This window comes from Phocoena sinus, chromosome 12, assembly GCF_008692025.1.
Source record: "Phocoena sinus isolate mPhoSin1 chromosome 12, mPhoSin1.pri, whole genome shotgun sequence".
Classification (NCBI taxonomy): Eukaryota; Metazoa; Chordata; class Mammalia; order Artiodactyla; family Phocoenidae; genus Phocoena; species Phocoena sinus.
The window spans coordinates 83,682,586-83,701,195 of NC_045774.1; the positions used below are offsets into that span (position 1 = coordinate 83,682,586).

The window sequence follows — 18,610 nt, forward strand, 5'->3', positions numbered from 1 at the left end:
GTAGGTGCAATGGAGGGGGAGTGACACAGATACACATGGTTCCCTCCCTTCTGCCCTTTCTTCTCATCACTGAGATCGACCTCTGCAGACCCCTCAGTAGATGGAGATCGGGGGTAAGATGAAAAGTAACCTGGGTAAGAACACAGGTCACAGCAGAATACAGGCAAGAAGAAAAAAGAAAGAGAAAGGAAGATAGAAGAAATGCAAGCCAGAAATAGCAAGGAAGAAAGGGCTGTGAAGGATGAGTACACGTACAAGGCATCTAAAGCCAGGGAACTACCTGGTCATTACGAAACTAAAAATACTGGTGCCACATGTGTCCTTCAGCCATTTCCTAAGAAGGTCCTCATTTTTCTTTAGCACCAGAAGCTGGCCGAGGACCACATAGCTCCCCCTACCCGGTCTGTTTCATGCTCTTTGGCCCTCTTTTGGGCAGGACAGTCACTGTCTCTGTAAAGTTTTTTTAATCAATAAAGTCAGTGGCCTTTAAAAAAAAATAAATACTGGGGCTCCACTGAGCCACGTAAAAAACGACCTTGATTCTTGACTTTGCAATGACTGTGGCTAGTTCTTCCAAGCATAGTCAAGTCTCAATAGCATTAGATAGTTAGCATATTTCAGCGGCAAAATGTTAACACAATGTTAGAAAAAAAGTTAGGCTTACATCTTGCCCATTAACTCCGGCCAAACCTGGATCTCCTTTTTCTCCTTGGGCACCCTAGAAAGAAACAATTTATACAATGAAAAATGTTGCAACTGAAAACCTTTACTAAGAAAAAACAAGGGAGTTGCATTGTTTGGCTATTTATAACAACATGATTACTTCACTAATCTCTTGAAAGAAACATTTATTAAAAAACAATTCTGAGTCCTAAAACCGAAGAGAAGTTTAAAGGTTCAAAAAAAGCCACATAAAAATGATTAAAGAGTATAAATAGAACAAGGATTATTTATTTTTTTCTATAAGCAACAAAGAATTTCCTGGAGGGCAATTTGGCAATATATATCAAGTGTCTTAAATCTGCTCATGTCATTGGGCCCAGTGATTTTGCTGCTAAGAATGTATCCTAAGGAAATAATCAGAGATGAAAAGTTTTAGGCAGTAAGATGTAGAGTACAATGCTATTTATAGTAGTAAAAAGAGAAACATACTAAATGTCCAATAATAGGGAACTGGATAGATAAATTATGGTATATAGATACAGTGGAATAAGCTGCAACCATTAAAATCATGTTTATGAATTTTATTTTATACTATAGGAAAGCTCTCACAATATAAAAAAGTAAGATACAAGTATTTGATTACCAAATTTAGTGAATAAATGTTAATCAATATCTATTTTTATTACTGTAAAGTTACAAATGTTCAAAATGGCCACTAATACCATTGTTGATGACACATCTCATAGCTCCATATATTTTTGTCTGATTACTATCTGAAAGGTATATACTTTTATTGGTTCACCCTGCATAGCTATAGTATAATTCAAAAACTTAAAAAGAAATGCTTGTCTACCTGAACATCCACCTACCTACCTGTGTATAAATCTACCTATGGGTCTTAGAAACACTATTGGAAGAAAACAAATCAGAAAAATAAAAATAAATAATCTATGCATGCTGTGACTATGGACGATTTTATTTCCTTCAGTATACTCTTCACTGTTTTTCAATTTTTAAACAATAAACATGTATTATTTGTATAATATGTAAAGTGTTTAAAAATAAAAGATATATTAGGTGTAGAAAGAACTCATTCAAGTTCCAAGTGGATCACACATCACTCTGTGTGTGTATAGTAGTAATAGTAGTAGTAGTAGTTATCTCTCTCTGCTTTGTGCCACTAGGGTGATTTTATTCCCTTCTTTATATATTCCTTTGCTCTTCATTTTTTAAGGCAATAAACATTATTATTTTTATTTGCAAAAAAGAAAAGCAAGCACCTCCTGGGCCAAGACGGTGGAGTAGGAACATGAGCTCACCTCCTCTCCTGGGTACAACAAATTTACAACTATTTATAGAGCACCTACCAATGAAGACTAGCAGAAGGGGTCTTCTACAACTAAAGATATAGAGAAGGAACCACAACAAGACTGATAGAAGGGGTGGAGACCCAGACCCATACCCCTGGGTAAGTGACCCACAAATGGGAGAATAATTACAATTACAGAGATTCTTCCCAAGGAGCAAGGGGTCTGAGCCCCACGTTGGGCTCCCCAGCCTGGTGGTCCTGCACTGGGAGGACGAGCCCCAGAACATCTGGCTTTGAAGGACAGTGGGGATCACGTTGGGAGAGCCATGGGGGCTGTGGGAAATAGAGACTCCACTCTTAAAGGGTGCACACAAAATCTCACATGATCTGGGACCCAGGACAGAAGCAGTAACTTGAAAGGACCCTGGGTCAGACCCACCTGCTGATCTTGAAGAGTCTCTCAGAGGACAAGGAGGCAAGTGGAGCTCACCCTGGGGACACAGACATCAGCAGCAGCCATTTGGGGGAGCTCATTCTACCATGATGACACTGGCACTGGGAAGCACAACTGTGGAATCCTCCTCCTAGCTTATTAGCCCCAGGACCCAGACCCACACTGGCTCAACAGCCTGTAGATGCTAGTGCTGGGACATCTCAGGACAAGCAACTAACTGGGTGGGGGCAAAGCTCACCAGCAAGCAGGCTGCCTTAAGACCCCCTGAGCCCACAGCTGCCCCTGGATACATCCCTGCCCACCAGAGGGCCGAAGATCCAGCTCCACACACCAGTGTGCAGGCACTAGACCTGGGACTCCCAGGGCCCTGCAGCCAGAGACCTGGGGCCTGGCCCCGCCTACCAGCCAGCCTGCTCTAGCTTCAGGACCAGCCTCACCCACCAGTGGGCAGACACCAGTTACAGGACACCCTGGGATCCAACCCCACTCACCAGCAGGCCAACACCAGCTGTGAGACACCATGGGCCACTCAGCCAGCTGCCCCAGGATCTGACTCCACTCACCAGCAGGCTGAAACAAGCTTCAGGACACCCCAGACCCTAAAGCCAGCTGTGCCAGGAATTGGCCTACTCTGGGACGCCTGGGCTCTGCACTTAGAGACCCCAAGACCTGGCTCGGCCTGCCAGTGGGCAAGACAAGGGTATGGGATTAAGAGATACAAACTACTATGGGTAAAACAGAAAAGCAACAAGAATATAGTGTACAGTACAGGGAAATATAGCTCTTGTTTTGTAATAACTTTAAGGAGAATATAATCTGTAAAAACACTGCATCACTATGTTGTACACCTGAAACTAATATAATATTGTAAATCAACTATACTTCTATTAACAAAAAGGAAAGCTGGGGTGGCAATAATTTTTCAGACAAAATAGACTTTAAAGCTATAAACAAGAGACAAAGAAGGACATTACTTAATGATCAAGGGATCAATCAAAGAAGAAGATATAACAATTGTAAATATATATGAACTCAACATAAGAACACCTATATACATAAAACAAATATTAACAGGCATAAAGGGAGAATTGTAACTAACACAATAATAGTAGGGGACATTAACACCCACTTACATCCATGGGCAGATCACCCAGACAGAAAACAATGAGGAAACACTGGCCTTAAATGACACATTAGATCAGATGAATTAAACAGATATATACAGGACATTCCATTCACCAAAAAAAGGAATACACATTATTTTCAAGTGCACATAGAACATTCTCCAGGATAAATCACATTCTAGGCCACAAAACAATAATTTTAAGAATGAAATTATATCAAGCATCTTTTCTGATGACAATAGTCTGAGACTAGAAATTAACTACAAGAAAAAAATACAAAGAAACCACAAACACGTAGAAGCGAAACAATATGCTACTAAACAACCAATGAATCACTGAAGAAATCAAAGAAGAAATGAAAAGATACATGGTGACAAATGAAAATGAAAACACAACAATCCAAAAATCTATGTGATGCAGCAAAAGCAGTTCTAATGGGGAAGTTTATAGTGATACAAGCCTACCTCAAGAAACAAGAAAAAGCTTAAATAAACAACCTAACCTTATACTAAAGGAACCGGAAAAAGAAAAATGATCAAAATCCAAAATTAGTAGAAGGAAATAAATCATAAAGATCAGAGGAGAAATAAATGAAATAGACACTAAAAATAATAGAAAATATCAATGAAATAAGAGCTGGTTCTTTGAAAAGATAAACAAAATTGATAAACCTTTGGCCAGACTCATTAAAAAAACCCCAAAAAGATGGAGGTTCTACATCAATAAAATCAGAAATGGAAAAGGAGAAGTTACAACCAACACCACAGAAATATAAATAGGATCATAAAAGATTACTATGAACAACTATATGCCAATAAAATGGAAAACCTAGAAGAAATGGACAAATTCCAAGAAATGTATAATCTCCCAAGACTGAACCTGGAAGAAATAGAAAATATGAACAGACCAATTACCAGTAATGAAATTGAATCAATAGCAAAACAAAACAAAACTCAAGTCCAGAACCAAATGTCTTCACAGGTGAATGCTACCAAGCATTTAGAGAAGAGTTAACATCTATCCTTCTCAAACTATTCCAAAAACTTGTAGAGGAAGGAATGCTTCCAAATTCATTCTATAAAGCTAGCATCACCAGATAAAGATATCACAAAAAAGAAAGAAAACTACAGGCCAGTATCACTGATTTTAAAATCCTCAACAAAATATTAGCAAACTGAATCCAACCGTAGATCAAAAGGATCATACATCATGATCAAGTGGGATTTATCATAGATGCAAGGATGGTTCAGTATTTGCAAATCAGTGTGACACACCACATTAACAAATTGAAGAATAGAAATCATATAATCATCTCAATAGATGCAGAACAAATTTTTCAAATTCAACATCCATTTATGACAAAAACTCTCCACAAAGTGGGAATAGAGGGAACATATCTCAACATAATGAAGGTCATATATAATAGGCCCACAGCTCAAATCATACTCAACAGTGAAAAGCTGAAAACATTTCCTCTAAGATAAGGAAAAAGCCAAGGATGTCTTCTATCACGACTTTTATTCAAGTAGTATCAGAAGTCCTACCCACAGCAATCAGACAGAAAAAGAAATACAATCATCCAAATTGGAAAGGAAGAAGTAAAACTGTCACTGTTTGCACATGACCTGATACTATACATAGAAAACCCTAAAGACACCACCAAAAAACTACTAGATCTCATCAATGAATTCAGTAAAATTTCAGGATACAAAATTAATACACAGAAAGCTGTTGCATTTCTATACACTAACAATGAACTATCAGAAAAAGAAATTAAGGAAACAATCTCATTTACAGTTGCAGCAGAAAGACTAGAATACCTAGGAATAAATATAACTAATGAGGTAAAAGACCTGTACTCTGAAAACTATAAGACACTGATGAAAGAAATTGAAGATGACACAAAGAGATGGAAAGATATACCACGTTCATGGATTGGTAAAGTTAATATTGTTAAAATGATCATACTACCCAAGACAATCTACAGATTCAATGCAATCTCTATCAAAATACCCAGGATATTTTTCACAGAACTAGAACACCTAACCCCTAAATTTATATGGGATTAGAAAAGACCCCAAATTGCCAAAGAAAGCTTCCAAAAAAGCAAAGCTACACATATCACATTCCCTGACTTCAGATTATACTACAAAGCTACAGTAATCAAAACAGCATGGCAATGGCACAAAAACGGACACACAGATCAATGGAACAGAACAAAAAGTCCAGAAACAAACCCACTAACCGATAGTCAATTAATCTATGACAAAGGGGGCAGGAATATACAAATGGAGAAAAGACAGTCTTATCAATAAGTGATGCTGGGAAACCTGGACAGCTATTGTATATGTAAAAGAATAAAGTTAGAACATTTTCTCACACTGTATAGAAAAATAAACTCAAAATGGATTAAAGACCTAAATGTAACTCTGGAAACCATAAAACTCCTAGAAGAAAACATAGGCAGATCACTGACATAAATAATAGCAATATCTGTATGGATCTGTCTCCTAAGGCAAAGGAAACAAAAGCAAGGGTAAACTAATTGGAACTAATTAAACTTAAAAACTTTTGCACAGCAACAAAAACAAAAAAAACAACATAATGAATGGGAGAAAACATTTGCAAATGATATGACTGATACGGAGTTAACATCCAAAATACATAAACAGTTCATATAACTCAATATCAAATAAAAAAACAACCCAATTAAAAAATGGACAGAAGACCTGAATAGACATTTTTCCAAAGAAGACATACAGATGGCTGACAGGCAATGAAAAGATGTTCATCTTTCAATGAAAAGATGTTAGAAAAATGCAAATCAAAACTACAAACTTCTCACACCTGTAAGAAGAGCTATCATCTGAAAGACCACAAATAATAAATGTTGGCAAGGATGTGGAGAAAAGGGAGCCCTTGTACACTGTTGATGGGAATGTAAATTGGTGCAGTCACTGTGAAAAACAGTGACTGTATGGAGGTTCCTCAAAAAACTAAAAATAGAACTACCATATAAGCCAGCAATTCTACTCCTGAGCATATATCTAAAGAAAACAAAAACACTAATTTGAAAAGATGCATGCACCCCAATGTTCACAGCATTATTTGCAATAGCGGAGATATGGAAGCAACCTAAGTGTCCATGAACAGATGAACAGATATAGAAGATGTGGTGTACACACACACACACACACACACACACACACACACACACACACACACACTGGAATACTACTCAGCCATAAAAAAGAATGACATTTTGCCATTTGCAGCAATATGGAGAGGTCTGGAGGGCATTATACTTAGTTAAATAAGTCAGATGAAAGACAAATACTCTATGTTATCACCTATATCTGGAATCTAAAAAAATAAAATGAATGAATATAACAAAACAGAACTAGAAAACAAACTAATTGTTATCAGTGGAGAGAGAGAAGAAGTAAGGGCACCATAGGGCTATGGGATTAAGAAGTACCAACTGCTATGTATAGAACAAATTAACTACAAAGATATATTATACAGCACAGGGATATACAGCCATTATTTTGTAATAACTTTAAATGGAGTATAATCTATAAAAATATTGAATCACTATGCTGTACACCTGAAACTAACATAATACTATAAATCAATTATACTTCAATAAAAAAAAGAAAAAAAGAAAAGCAAGCACCTGATTTTAAGAGATAATATTTTAAATATTTTACAAGTAGAAATACATATGTACAGTCCCAATTAAGTGCCAGCAGCACAAACCACCCCAAAATGTGCCACTCTGGCATGTGGACTGCATTGGGCTAAAGGCAATTAAGCCCCATAAGACTCCGGAACAGCTTTTTTCCCTCTGCCTTAATTGCCTAAAAGAATTTAATAGGGGGCTTGGCCCAGAAACAGAACTATTACCAGGGATAACTTTGTATCTAAAGAATTGTCTACATGATAGGCAAACATCTGCTTACCACACATATGCCCTTCTCATCCTTCGGTGAGTTGTCTTCCTCCCCTTGTAAGCCTGGCCCGTCCCACTCCTTAGGTCTGACGGCAGATAAACCTCAAGTGCCTGACTGCCTTTGGGTGTCATATTTTTATGGGGCTCTGGTACTAAAACTTTCTTTTTCTCCTGTTAGTCTATCATATGTCAATTTAATTATTAGACCAGTCAAAGAACCTAGAAGGGAAGAAGGGAAAAGTTTTCTAACCCTACGCAATCATCTAAGACCATGTGTTATTACCATATTGAAAACACAGGAAATGAAGTAAAAATAATTTGATTACTTGCGATACAAGAAATGCATATAATATATAGGATAAACAAAAGGCCACACAAACATATTCAGTGAAATACATTCAAGAAATAATGAAACTGAAGATGTTAAACTGGAAATGGAGGGTAAGGAGATGCTGCAGAGCTGGGCTCTCCAGGCTCGTAGCCGCTGGCCACACATGGCTATTTAATAAAATTTAAAATTCAGTTTTTCAGTTTCCCTAGTCGCATTTCAAGTGCTCAGTAGTGCCGACTATATTGGACTGCGCAGGATAGAATATTTACATCACCACAGAAAATTCCACTGGACTGTACTAATCCAGAGAGTGGCATATATGACAGAAAGCGAAACAGAAATTAAGAGGTTCAGAAATACCCAGAAGAAAATATCTAGTAAGGGGATCCAAAACAACACAGTGTCTAGATATCGATATGAAATGTATTCCGCACAAGTTAACAGAATAAACTGAATTCTTTGACACAAGAAGACAAATATAATTCCATAGATAGCATCGACTTTCAGAATGTAACTAAAAATGAACACAGTCTTTATTCAAAATTAATGGTTCTCATAGACAGAAAGCATAAGCAACTCTAAATATTAAAGAGATATGTGTCTACAAGGAAACCTGCAACTTGTCATTTATAAAAGTTAAATAATAACAACAATAATACAGAGAACAGAACTGATAGTCTGATGGGGTTTATGCGGCATGGCAAGGGCACAAGAAATGTGGCAGATGGCTAAAGAAGAAACATGCCGCTTCAAATTGATCAGTGGCAAAAATCTGCAATCAATTTTAAAAAGTATTACTTTTAATATAAGAAGTAGGGACCATGGTGATCAAATAAGGTTCATTTTTAAAAAGTCATTTACTTTATTATTATCACTGTCACCAACCCTTCTATAATGTTTACTATGTGCCAAGCACTGCTTTAAGCATCCTGCAATTCTATGACAATCTGAGGTAAAGATACAATTATTACCCTCATTTTACAGGTAAGGGAACTGAAGACAGAGAGGTTAAGTAACTTGCCCAATGTCACACAACTTAAAAGGGGCAGGATCCTGATTCAACCCAGGCACTATGGCTCCACAATCTGTGCTCTAAAACTATTAAGCTCATTTGTTTTTAAAACAGACTGGGGATAAGCAAAAATACAATGCAGAAATCTGGTTTTCTGCAAATCAGGAGGCAAAGTCTCTGACAATGCCCCTCAGGGTAGGAAACAAATATCAGCCAGGTACTATCACTATTGATGAGCTTGTAACTGGCAGAGGACCTCCCAATCGATCTCTCTCTCTCTCTCTCTCTCTCTTTCTCTCCTCTCTCCTATCAAGTTCTCTTACTCTTGGCATCATTGACAATTCTTCCTTGCGAGGGCTCTCCTGTACATTATAGGATGTTTAGCATCATCCTGGCCTCTATTCACTAAAGGCCAGTAGCTAGCCTCTTCTGCGCCCTACCTACCTTCAGTCTTAGCAAATAAAATATCTCCAGATATTAAAATATCGCCAGATATTGCCAAATTTCCCATAGAGGGCAAAATTGTCTTCAGCTGAGAACCACTGATATATATTATGAACATTTTTTCATATTCATGATATGAAATGTTAGACTGAAACAATATGCTATATAAACACCATGGACTTTTATTAGGAGTAAGTGCGATCTTGCATTAAAGTGAATTCTGGATGGGTTAGATAGCCCACTTAAAAATAAAAATGTTAAAGGAGCAGAAGAAAATATAAGTGAAACATAGCTTAGAACTCAAAGTATAGAAACAAAAAAAAGAAATTCATAAAAAATAATACATTTGACAAAACACTAATTATAAACTTGTAAGGCAAAAACATAAACTAAACTAAAGGGCAAGTGACAAAATGGGGAAAAAAAGCATTATATGGTGGCTTAATGCTTAACATCATTAATACACAGAGCTTTTATCATTCATAAGAGAAAGAATAATATATCAACTGGTAATTGAGCAAAGGACACATCAGGCAATTACCCATGAGGAATACAAAAGAAATGCTAGATGACAATTACTAATATTTTAACTGGTATTAATTCATCAGGTTATATACTGGGACTAGGTGAGCTCTAAAGCTTCGTTATTGTAAATTCTATCATTCTTTGAAAGCAGTGGGAGTTCTATATCCAGATAGAAAAAAAAAAAGATATTCAAGCATTGCATACTTAAATCCCAAACAAAGTTGACAATAGTAACCAGCTGTTCCTTTTTTGTTCATTGAGAAGAAAATGATTGAAAATAAAACTACAGCATTAATAAGCCAGAATTAAAGAAAATTTATTTGACATCAGAGGTTGTTAGAGAGTAGTTGCATTTAGATTGTTTCTCAGTGTTAGGATAAATTCAAATGCAGAAGATTCAAAAACAAAACCAGTAGAACATCTCTGGAGATTTCTTTGAAAATACAATCATTCTAGTCTGACAAAACTTAAATGCAATCCCAACGAAAGGAAAGAGGATAAATGGAAATCAGATTACATTTAAGATTTTTCCCATACCCATTCTTTGATGAAACTATTTTCAAAACTATACCAAAATTTATGAAATAATGCCATTTGCAGCAACATGGATGGACCTAGATTATCATATTAAGTGAAGTAAGTCAGACAGAGAAAGACAAGTATCATGTGATATCACTTATATGTGGAATTTTTTAAAATGATACAAATGAACTTATTTATGAAACAGAAACAGACTCACAGACATAGAAAACAAACTTACAGTTACCAGAGGGGATAGCAGGGGTGGGTACCGGGAGTAGATAAATTAGGAGTTTGGGATTAACATGTACACACTATTATGCATAAAACAGATAAACAACAGGGATCTACTGTATAGCACAGGGAACTATATTCAATGTCTTGTAATAACCTATGATGGAAAAGAATCTGAAAAAGAATGTATATGTAACTGAATCACTTTACTGTATACCTGAAGCTAACACAGTACTGTAAATTAACTATACTTCATTAAAAAATGGTTTAAAAACACTATACAAAAATTTAATATCCTTCGAAACAAAATCACAATGCCTTGGTATGCAAAATATTGTGTTCAGGTAAGTAGTGAAACTCTTTTACAGAGTTTGGATTAATCTATTATTATCCACAATACAGGTAGTTATTAACATTACTGATATTTCAATAGATAGTAGCAATAATACACTGGCTTCTATTCTGTGTGCTTTACTATATGCCAGGCTCTGTGCCACGCACTTTACATAGAAAGGGCTCGTGATACTTGTAGCAGTAACTCTGCAAGTTGCATGTTCTCATCCCCTTTTACTGATGATAAATCAGTAGCTCAGAGGACATATGTAACTTTCACACACCCAAAGAACTCCTCCTACTATCCCAAGTTATTTGCTGTTACTCTGACCTCATAGGGACTTTCCTTCACTTGGTGTAATCTACCTTGTACCACATGCCCTAGGCTCAACTCTCAGCTGAAGCTGTGTTCAGTTCCTATGGACTCCTAGATACTGTCAACATCTAACGGGGTGGGGGGAATTCAACAGCCCTTGAAGCAATCCTCCACCAAAGGGTAACTGGAGTTGATGGATTAATGTGTCAGCTTCCTGTCCTATAGAGAGACAACTGTAAAGCACATTCTACAGGGTTCCTCAGGGATCCCCAGCACGTCTCAGCCTCAGTTGCCTACAATGGTAAGTGGCTAAACATGTGCCTTTTTAAATTAGCTTTTCCTCATCCCTTTACTCCTGCTTCTTGAGACCCCTGTTAAATAAACTACCTGCTTCTAAGTCAGGAGAACCCAAGTGAAAACAGTGTCCATCAGACCCCAGTGTCTTCATTTTTGTCTGCATTCTTACTTCATCCACTCTTCTACCACTATTCTGAACACACTTGTTCTTCTGTCTCTCGGACAGAGCCAACCTCGAGTCCAACTGCCCACCTTCTCTCTTGTTCTTCAGCTGCTGAACAATCCTAGAGAAAGTCACACAACTGGGCCAATAATGCCATTATAAAATCATGACCACTAACCTCATTCTATGTCCTTACACTACTCCGTTTCCTTCAAACCCTCGGTATTAAGATTCCTGCTCTTACCCTCGGGTGAGCATGGTGCCCATGGAGAAAACAGACGCTGTCACACAAACCTTCCCTTAATGCCTTGAAATCTACGAATTCACTTACATCGATACCGTCCTCTCCTCTATTCTAAAGCATGGAAGAATTGTTTCATCCTCTGTTCCATCCCCCTGCTCCCACTGAAAGAGGTTGTTGAATCTTCTATTAAAACAAAACCTCTCACTTCCCTCTCCTGTTGGTTTCTGCTTCATCTGCTCCTTCTATTTTCAGATAAGCTTTGGAAACAGGCTCTGATACTTCTTGTCTGCATTCTGTTACTTCTCACTCACTTTGCAGGCCACTCCAGATTGACTTGGACCCTCCCTGTTACTCAAAACCCGCTCATGCCAAGGTCTCAGGTGACCACCAGATGCCGTACAGTCTTTTTTCTCCTTTGGCCCATCGGTAGCATTTGATATCTTTTTGACCAAACCCTCCTAGAAATAACTGCTTGCTGAGACACTATATTTGTTTGGTTTTTATTCTACTTCAGTAGCCACATTTCCTCATTTCCTTTTTTTGCTGCATCGTTTAAATGTTGCTCTTCCACAGGGATCTGCAGAAAACAGCTTCTTCTGTTTCCATTTTCAGCAGACTTTCCCGGTATAATCTCTACTTTTATAGCTAGCGTCACCATCTATATGCTGATAAGCCCCAAATTTCTACTTTCAGCCTAAATATCTTTTTAACAGATTTTTTAAGGTATAATTTATACACCATAATATTGACATGTTCAGTTCACTGAATTTTAGTAAATTTATATAGTTGTGCCATCACCACCACAATTCAGGATTAAAACGCCTTCAGCCGGAAAAGTTCCCTTGTACCCATTTGTAGTCAGTTGCCCATCATAGCTACAGCCCAGACAACCACTGATGTGCTTTTTGTCTATATTTTTGCTTTTTTTCTAGAAATTTCATATAACCAGAGTAGTACAATATGGAGGTTTTTTATTTTTTGGCCTGGCTTCTTTGACACAGCATAATTCTGTTGCTACATGGATAAGTAGTTCATTTCTTATTTCTGAGTAGTGTTCTTTGTATGCATATATCACATTTTGTTTATCCACTCACCAGTTTCCCATTTTTAGCTATTCTAAATAATTCTGCTATGGACAATGGCATAAATATCTTTGTGTGGACATGGTTTTTATTTCTCTTGGGTAAATACCTAAAAGTATAATAGCCAGGTCACATGGTTAAGTGTATGTGTAACTTTTTAGGAAACTTCCAAACCAATTTCCAAAGTGCCTGCATCATTTGCCATTCCCATCCTCAGTGTAAAGGTGTCAAGTTACTACTACTCCTCACCAGTAGTTGGTATTGTCAGTCTTTTAAATTACAGCCATTCTAGTCAGTGCATACAGTTATCTCATGTGGTTTTCACTTGCATTTTCTCAATAATTAATGATTTTTTTCATGTGCTAATTAGCCATTCACATATCTTTTTTTCTTTTTTTTTTTGTGGTACCTGGGCCTCTCACTGTTGTGGCCTCTCCCGTTGCGGAGCACAGGCTCCGGACGCGCAGGCTCAGCGGCCATGGCTCACGGGCCCAGCCGCTCCGCGGCATGTGGGATCCTCCCGGACCGGGGCACGAACCCGTGTCCCTTGCAGCGGCAGGCAGACCCTCAACCACTGCGCCACCAGGGAAGCCCACATATCTTCTTCAATGAAGTATCCATTCAAATATTTTGCCCATTTTTAATGTTTGCCTGTCTTATTACTGCATTTTAAAAGTTCTTTTAATGTTACATATGCAAGTCATTTATCAGATACAATTCGCAAATATTTGCTCCCAGGATGTGGTTTGGCTGTCTATTTTTGTCAAGGCATTTTCAAATTTAAAAACTTTAACATCTTTATTGAGGTATAATTAACATACTGCACATATTTAATGTGTGCAATTTGATAAGTTTTGACATATGTATACAGCCATGAAACCATCACAACAATTAAAATAACAAACATTTGTGTGGTCTTTTAAAATTTGTTTTTTGTTTTTGCATTTCGTTAGTGACTATTTTGAGCATTTTTTCATGTGTTTATTTGTGATCTTTATTGTCTGAGTGTTCTTTTCAAATCATTTATTCATTTTAAAATTTGGATTGTTTAATGTTATTTATATATTTTGGATAAAAGCCCTTTATCTTATATGTAATTTGCAAAGATTTTCTCCAGTGTGTAGCTTGTTTTTTCATTCTCTGAGCAGAGTCTAAGAGACATTTTTAATTTTGATAAACTCTAATATAACAACTTTATCTCTTATGGATTGGACTTTTAGGGTCATATCCAAGAATTTATAAACTTATTTATAAATAAATGGATAAATGTAATAGATAACATGGAAGATATGGATTGAAATTCTTCCTTTTTGACATGAATATCTAATTGTTCCAAAGGTTTTGTTGAAAAAACTGTCCATTATCTGCTGAATTGTTTTTGTACCTGTGTTGAAAATAAGTTGTACATATATATGTGGGGTTATTTTTGGATTCTATACTTTGCCATTCGTCTATTTGTTGGTCATTACACTAACACTACACTTTCTTAATTACTTTATCATAAATGTTGAAACCAGGTAGTTTTAATCATTCCGTTTTTTTTTTCCCCCATTGGCTATACCAGGTCATTTGTATTTCTGTATGACTTTTAGATCAATAATTACATATCAATAATTACATCCTTCTACCTTATAGATGTATTTTATGTTTCATATACCATAACCTTGAACAGCACAGGTTTGAACTGCCTGGGTCCACTTATATGCAAATTTTTTTCAATTGTAAATATGTACAGTACTACAAAATCTGTGGTTGGTTGAATCTGTGACTGAGGAACTGCAGCTACAGAAGGCTGACTATAAATTTATACCAGAATTTTCGGCTGCACAGAGAGTCGGCACCCTTAACCCCTAGAGTTGTTCAAGGGTCAACTCTGTGTGTGTGTGCGTCAGTGTAAACCTTTAACAAAATAAACTTAATATGGGGACTCTCTGATTTGTGTTATTATCTGGTCTATTGAAATGGAGATAAATCTACTCAGTATAGGAGAACAGAAACAATTAAACACACTTCTTTTGTGAATTGTTAAGGCTCAAAGGTTTCAAATAAATTTTCAATATAATTAATTTTTCAGTTATTTAAACCGCTAAAATATCTTGTTTTCCATTCACTATTAAGAATCAGTAAGTTAAGAAATATCATTTTAAGCAAAACCCCTTTGCCTAAATGTTGTAAATTTGAAAATTAAAAGAATACACCTGCAGCATTCACTCGACTCTTGAACAACGAGGGAGTTAGGGGCACCGATCCTCTGAACAGTGGGAAATCCACGGATAACTTCGAGTTGGCTCCCCATATCTGCTGTTCCTCCATATCTGAGTTTCCGCCTCCGTGGATTCAACCCACCACAGATGGCATAGTACCATAGTATTTACTGTTGAAAAACTCCGCAAGTAAGTGGACCCACACAGTTCAAGGGTCAACTGCACTACTAACTCACACATATATAGATTAGTTAATGAAAGGCAGTTACAAAAAAGAACTTTTCTTTTCCAAATAAGACATTCTTTTCTAACTTAAAGATATCTGTGACTTATCATCTTAATATAGCTTACAATCAGTACTTATTTAGTGCTTTGTTATTAGGGATAATGAGGACGATAAAGATGTGACTGATTATGTCTCTAGCAGCTAAATATATACTGAGAAACGTGATAGATTCTCAGAAACTGCCAAGCCAGAGCTTAATGTTCCAATTGTGATCTAGTGAAGTGAGTCTGGTGCTAGGAAACAGGAGGCCTGAGTCTAATTACACGTGTCTCTACAGCTGTGTAAAGTCTTTGCCATTATCGGCTTTTGGATTTTTAACTAGGAAAAGCAAATAACTTCTAAACCTACCTGAATACTACTGTTGCAATGCTGAGATGGAAGAATGTATACGTAAAGTGTTACATTATGAATTACATTCCCAAGATTCTTTTAAAATAATGACTTCCTGAGGATCTAAGAATGAATAGAGATAAAGGCTGAGACAACTTCTCATTCAGAGACAAGTGGCCCTGCTTTTCAAAGTCTCAGAAAGAGTCTGTCTTGATAAACTTATTTGTTACGTCACAGATTGTTCAAAATTCTTTTATCTAAATGGATAGGAGCCAAGATTACTCACCTAAGTGCATTTGTCACATAAACCTAATTATGTTATCTCTCCAAGGAGGAGAAAGAACTCAATCTAACAAAATAACTTTTATAAAATCAGCTTATATCAATTTCCTTTAATAACTAAAAATGCAGATCTATTGATAATTATATTGTAAATTTAATTTGGCTCATATGTCATATAAGAAGAGCAAATCCTCTTTCAAGAAACACTCTCACTGATGTATCACAAACCATTTCCAAGGTCTAGTTGACAGTCCACTATTTCAAATGATTTTAGACACAAAATGTTAATATAATTAAAGAATCTAGATGGTCCTTGGAGTTCAAAATAGCAAGAAGTGGTCTATGCTTTGATTTACTAACAAAACAATGGCATAATTCTGGTTAAACAAACATGGTTTTACAAGAGCTTAAGTCATCCATTATTAAGTTGCCTTAGCCCTGGCTGCCCAGTTAACTGGCTAATTGCTATGGTAGGAAAGCCACCCAACTGACATTTGTATGAGGTCTAAATTCAAGACTCTCTTCTTGAAAGCTAAATCTTTGGAAAATCCACTAGTAGGCAGTGGTGGTTATGTTTGCTAATGTAGCCTCTGAATTTCCAAGTTTCTTAGAAACTGATTCTGTGGTACAGGGACCAAGGAAACATTCAAAGAACTGTTGTCATGACTTCTACAGATACTAACATATGACAGTAAACTAAAGCATCTGTAGAAATGGTCCCAGTGTACCATGATGACAAGATGGTATGCCACAGCCCACCCTTCCCACTGGGCCTAAAATTGTGGTGACTACGTTAGGAATGACCGTTAAGAAGACACAAGTTATTCTCATATTGACTGATGGGGGTTGAGGGGGAGGGGGAGGGGGGAATATGAATGAATTTGATTATAAAGAGGAGGGAGGCACCACAGCAGAAATAATCCTGGGTGATGTGACATACCAAGAGGTGCAGCTTTGGGGAAGCCAGGCATGAGGTGATGTGTGAGCAGGTGGACAGAGCATAAGCAGAACATGAGGCTGGGTGGGATGGGAGATGGGCCCAAACTGAATGGCCTCGTCTCAGATGCCCATGGGCAGAGGCACACAGTGGGTCTCCCACAGATGTCTCCCAAATGAAGTATCATCAGGAAGAATTCTGAGTAAAATAATGGCATTTTAAATGACAGTCTCTAAAACTGATTTGGAATTCAAGTATAATGAATTCTCAAAACTGCCACATCATCTGTGTGTTAGCATGAAAATTTCCAAATTACAGCAATGTCTGCAATAGTATTACAGGCCTTTTCAAAATTCTACACTTCATTTCATTTTGCTGATGAGGAAAAGAGCTGAAACTTTACACTCATCTGGGAGAGACAGCTCAGTCCATTGCAGCTGCTTCCTGGGAATCCAGTGAGAATGACAGATCTACAAGGAAACCCTCTACAGTCACCACAGGCAAATCTCAACCAGACCAATGAATCACTGCTTCCACGGCTGTCTCTACCCTGCTCTTGGTTTGACTAGGATGCAACCCTTCTTTGCTTGTTTTGGAAACAGATCTTCTATAAACTTTTCTAGGAAGTCTCACTTAACTGGAGTTAGCAAGACATAAAGAGCAAAGAACTAAACAGCAGCAAAATTATAACCTTTCTGAGCTTGTTTCTTTATCAACAAACAGCCTAATCGTATCTTCTATCTCTTGGCATGATGTTGACCTGCTGCCTGCAAAAGGTGCTTACAAACTGCCAGTAAATGTTACTTAGTTTTCTTAAAATCTAAACATGTAATAAATTAATGTAAACATATGAAACTGTTACTTGTACTGTGGTTATATAAGAGAATATCCCTATTCTTAGAAACTACACAATCAAATATTTAGAGTTAAGAGGCCATGATTTAAGTAACTTATTCTCAAATCATATGAAAAAAGTTATATGTAAATATTATTATATAAATATGTATAATATACAAATATGTATGTTATGTATAAATATATAATATAAAACATAATCTATTACCTATATATTATATGTAATGTATTATGTATATTATTATGTAATATATGATATTAAATATGATGTTATATATATTTTATAGAGATATATATTATATGTATATTTTATAGATAGGTAGGTAGGTAGATAGATATGAAGAGAGAAAGAGAGAGAGAGGAAGAGAACACAAATGACCTACCATATAAGGTGAAAGATATATGGGTGTTTTCTGTACTATTTTTTTTTATAATTTTCCTGATATTTTATAAAGTTTGTGGTTTCATGTTACTCATTGAATCTTGACTGAAGAAAGCACATCCAATAATACACACAAGATCAGAAAACTACTTGATTCTCAAATCCCACAATACGCAAGATTATTCCCATTAAATTCTTGAAGGGCTACATAACTTTAAGTCTACTTAACAAAAGCAACATTAAGTAATCAAATCGATTTCATCAGGACCTATGTGAGGCCTTCTTCCAAGCACTGGGGATGTGAAGACTGAACGTTGCCGTCTGGGGAAACC

General features: G+C 36.7%; 1 protein-coding gene across 1 annotated transcript in view; it reads right to left on the reverse strand.

The window, feature by feature from the left end:
* COL19A1 (collagen type XIX alpha 1 chain) overlaps positions 1-18,610 on the reverse strand; it is a 356,422-nt gene that overhangs the window by 214,079 nt on the left and 123,733 nt on the right. Inside the window, exon 11 of the mRNA XM_032650897.1 lies at positions 665-718. Coding sequence (XP_032506788.1) covers positions 665-718 — 54 coding nt within the window. The remainder of the gene's footprint in view (positions 1-664; positions 719-18,610) is intronic.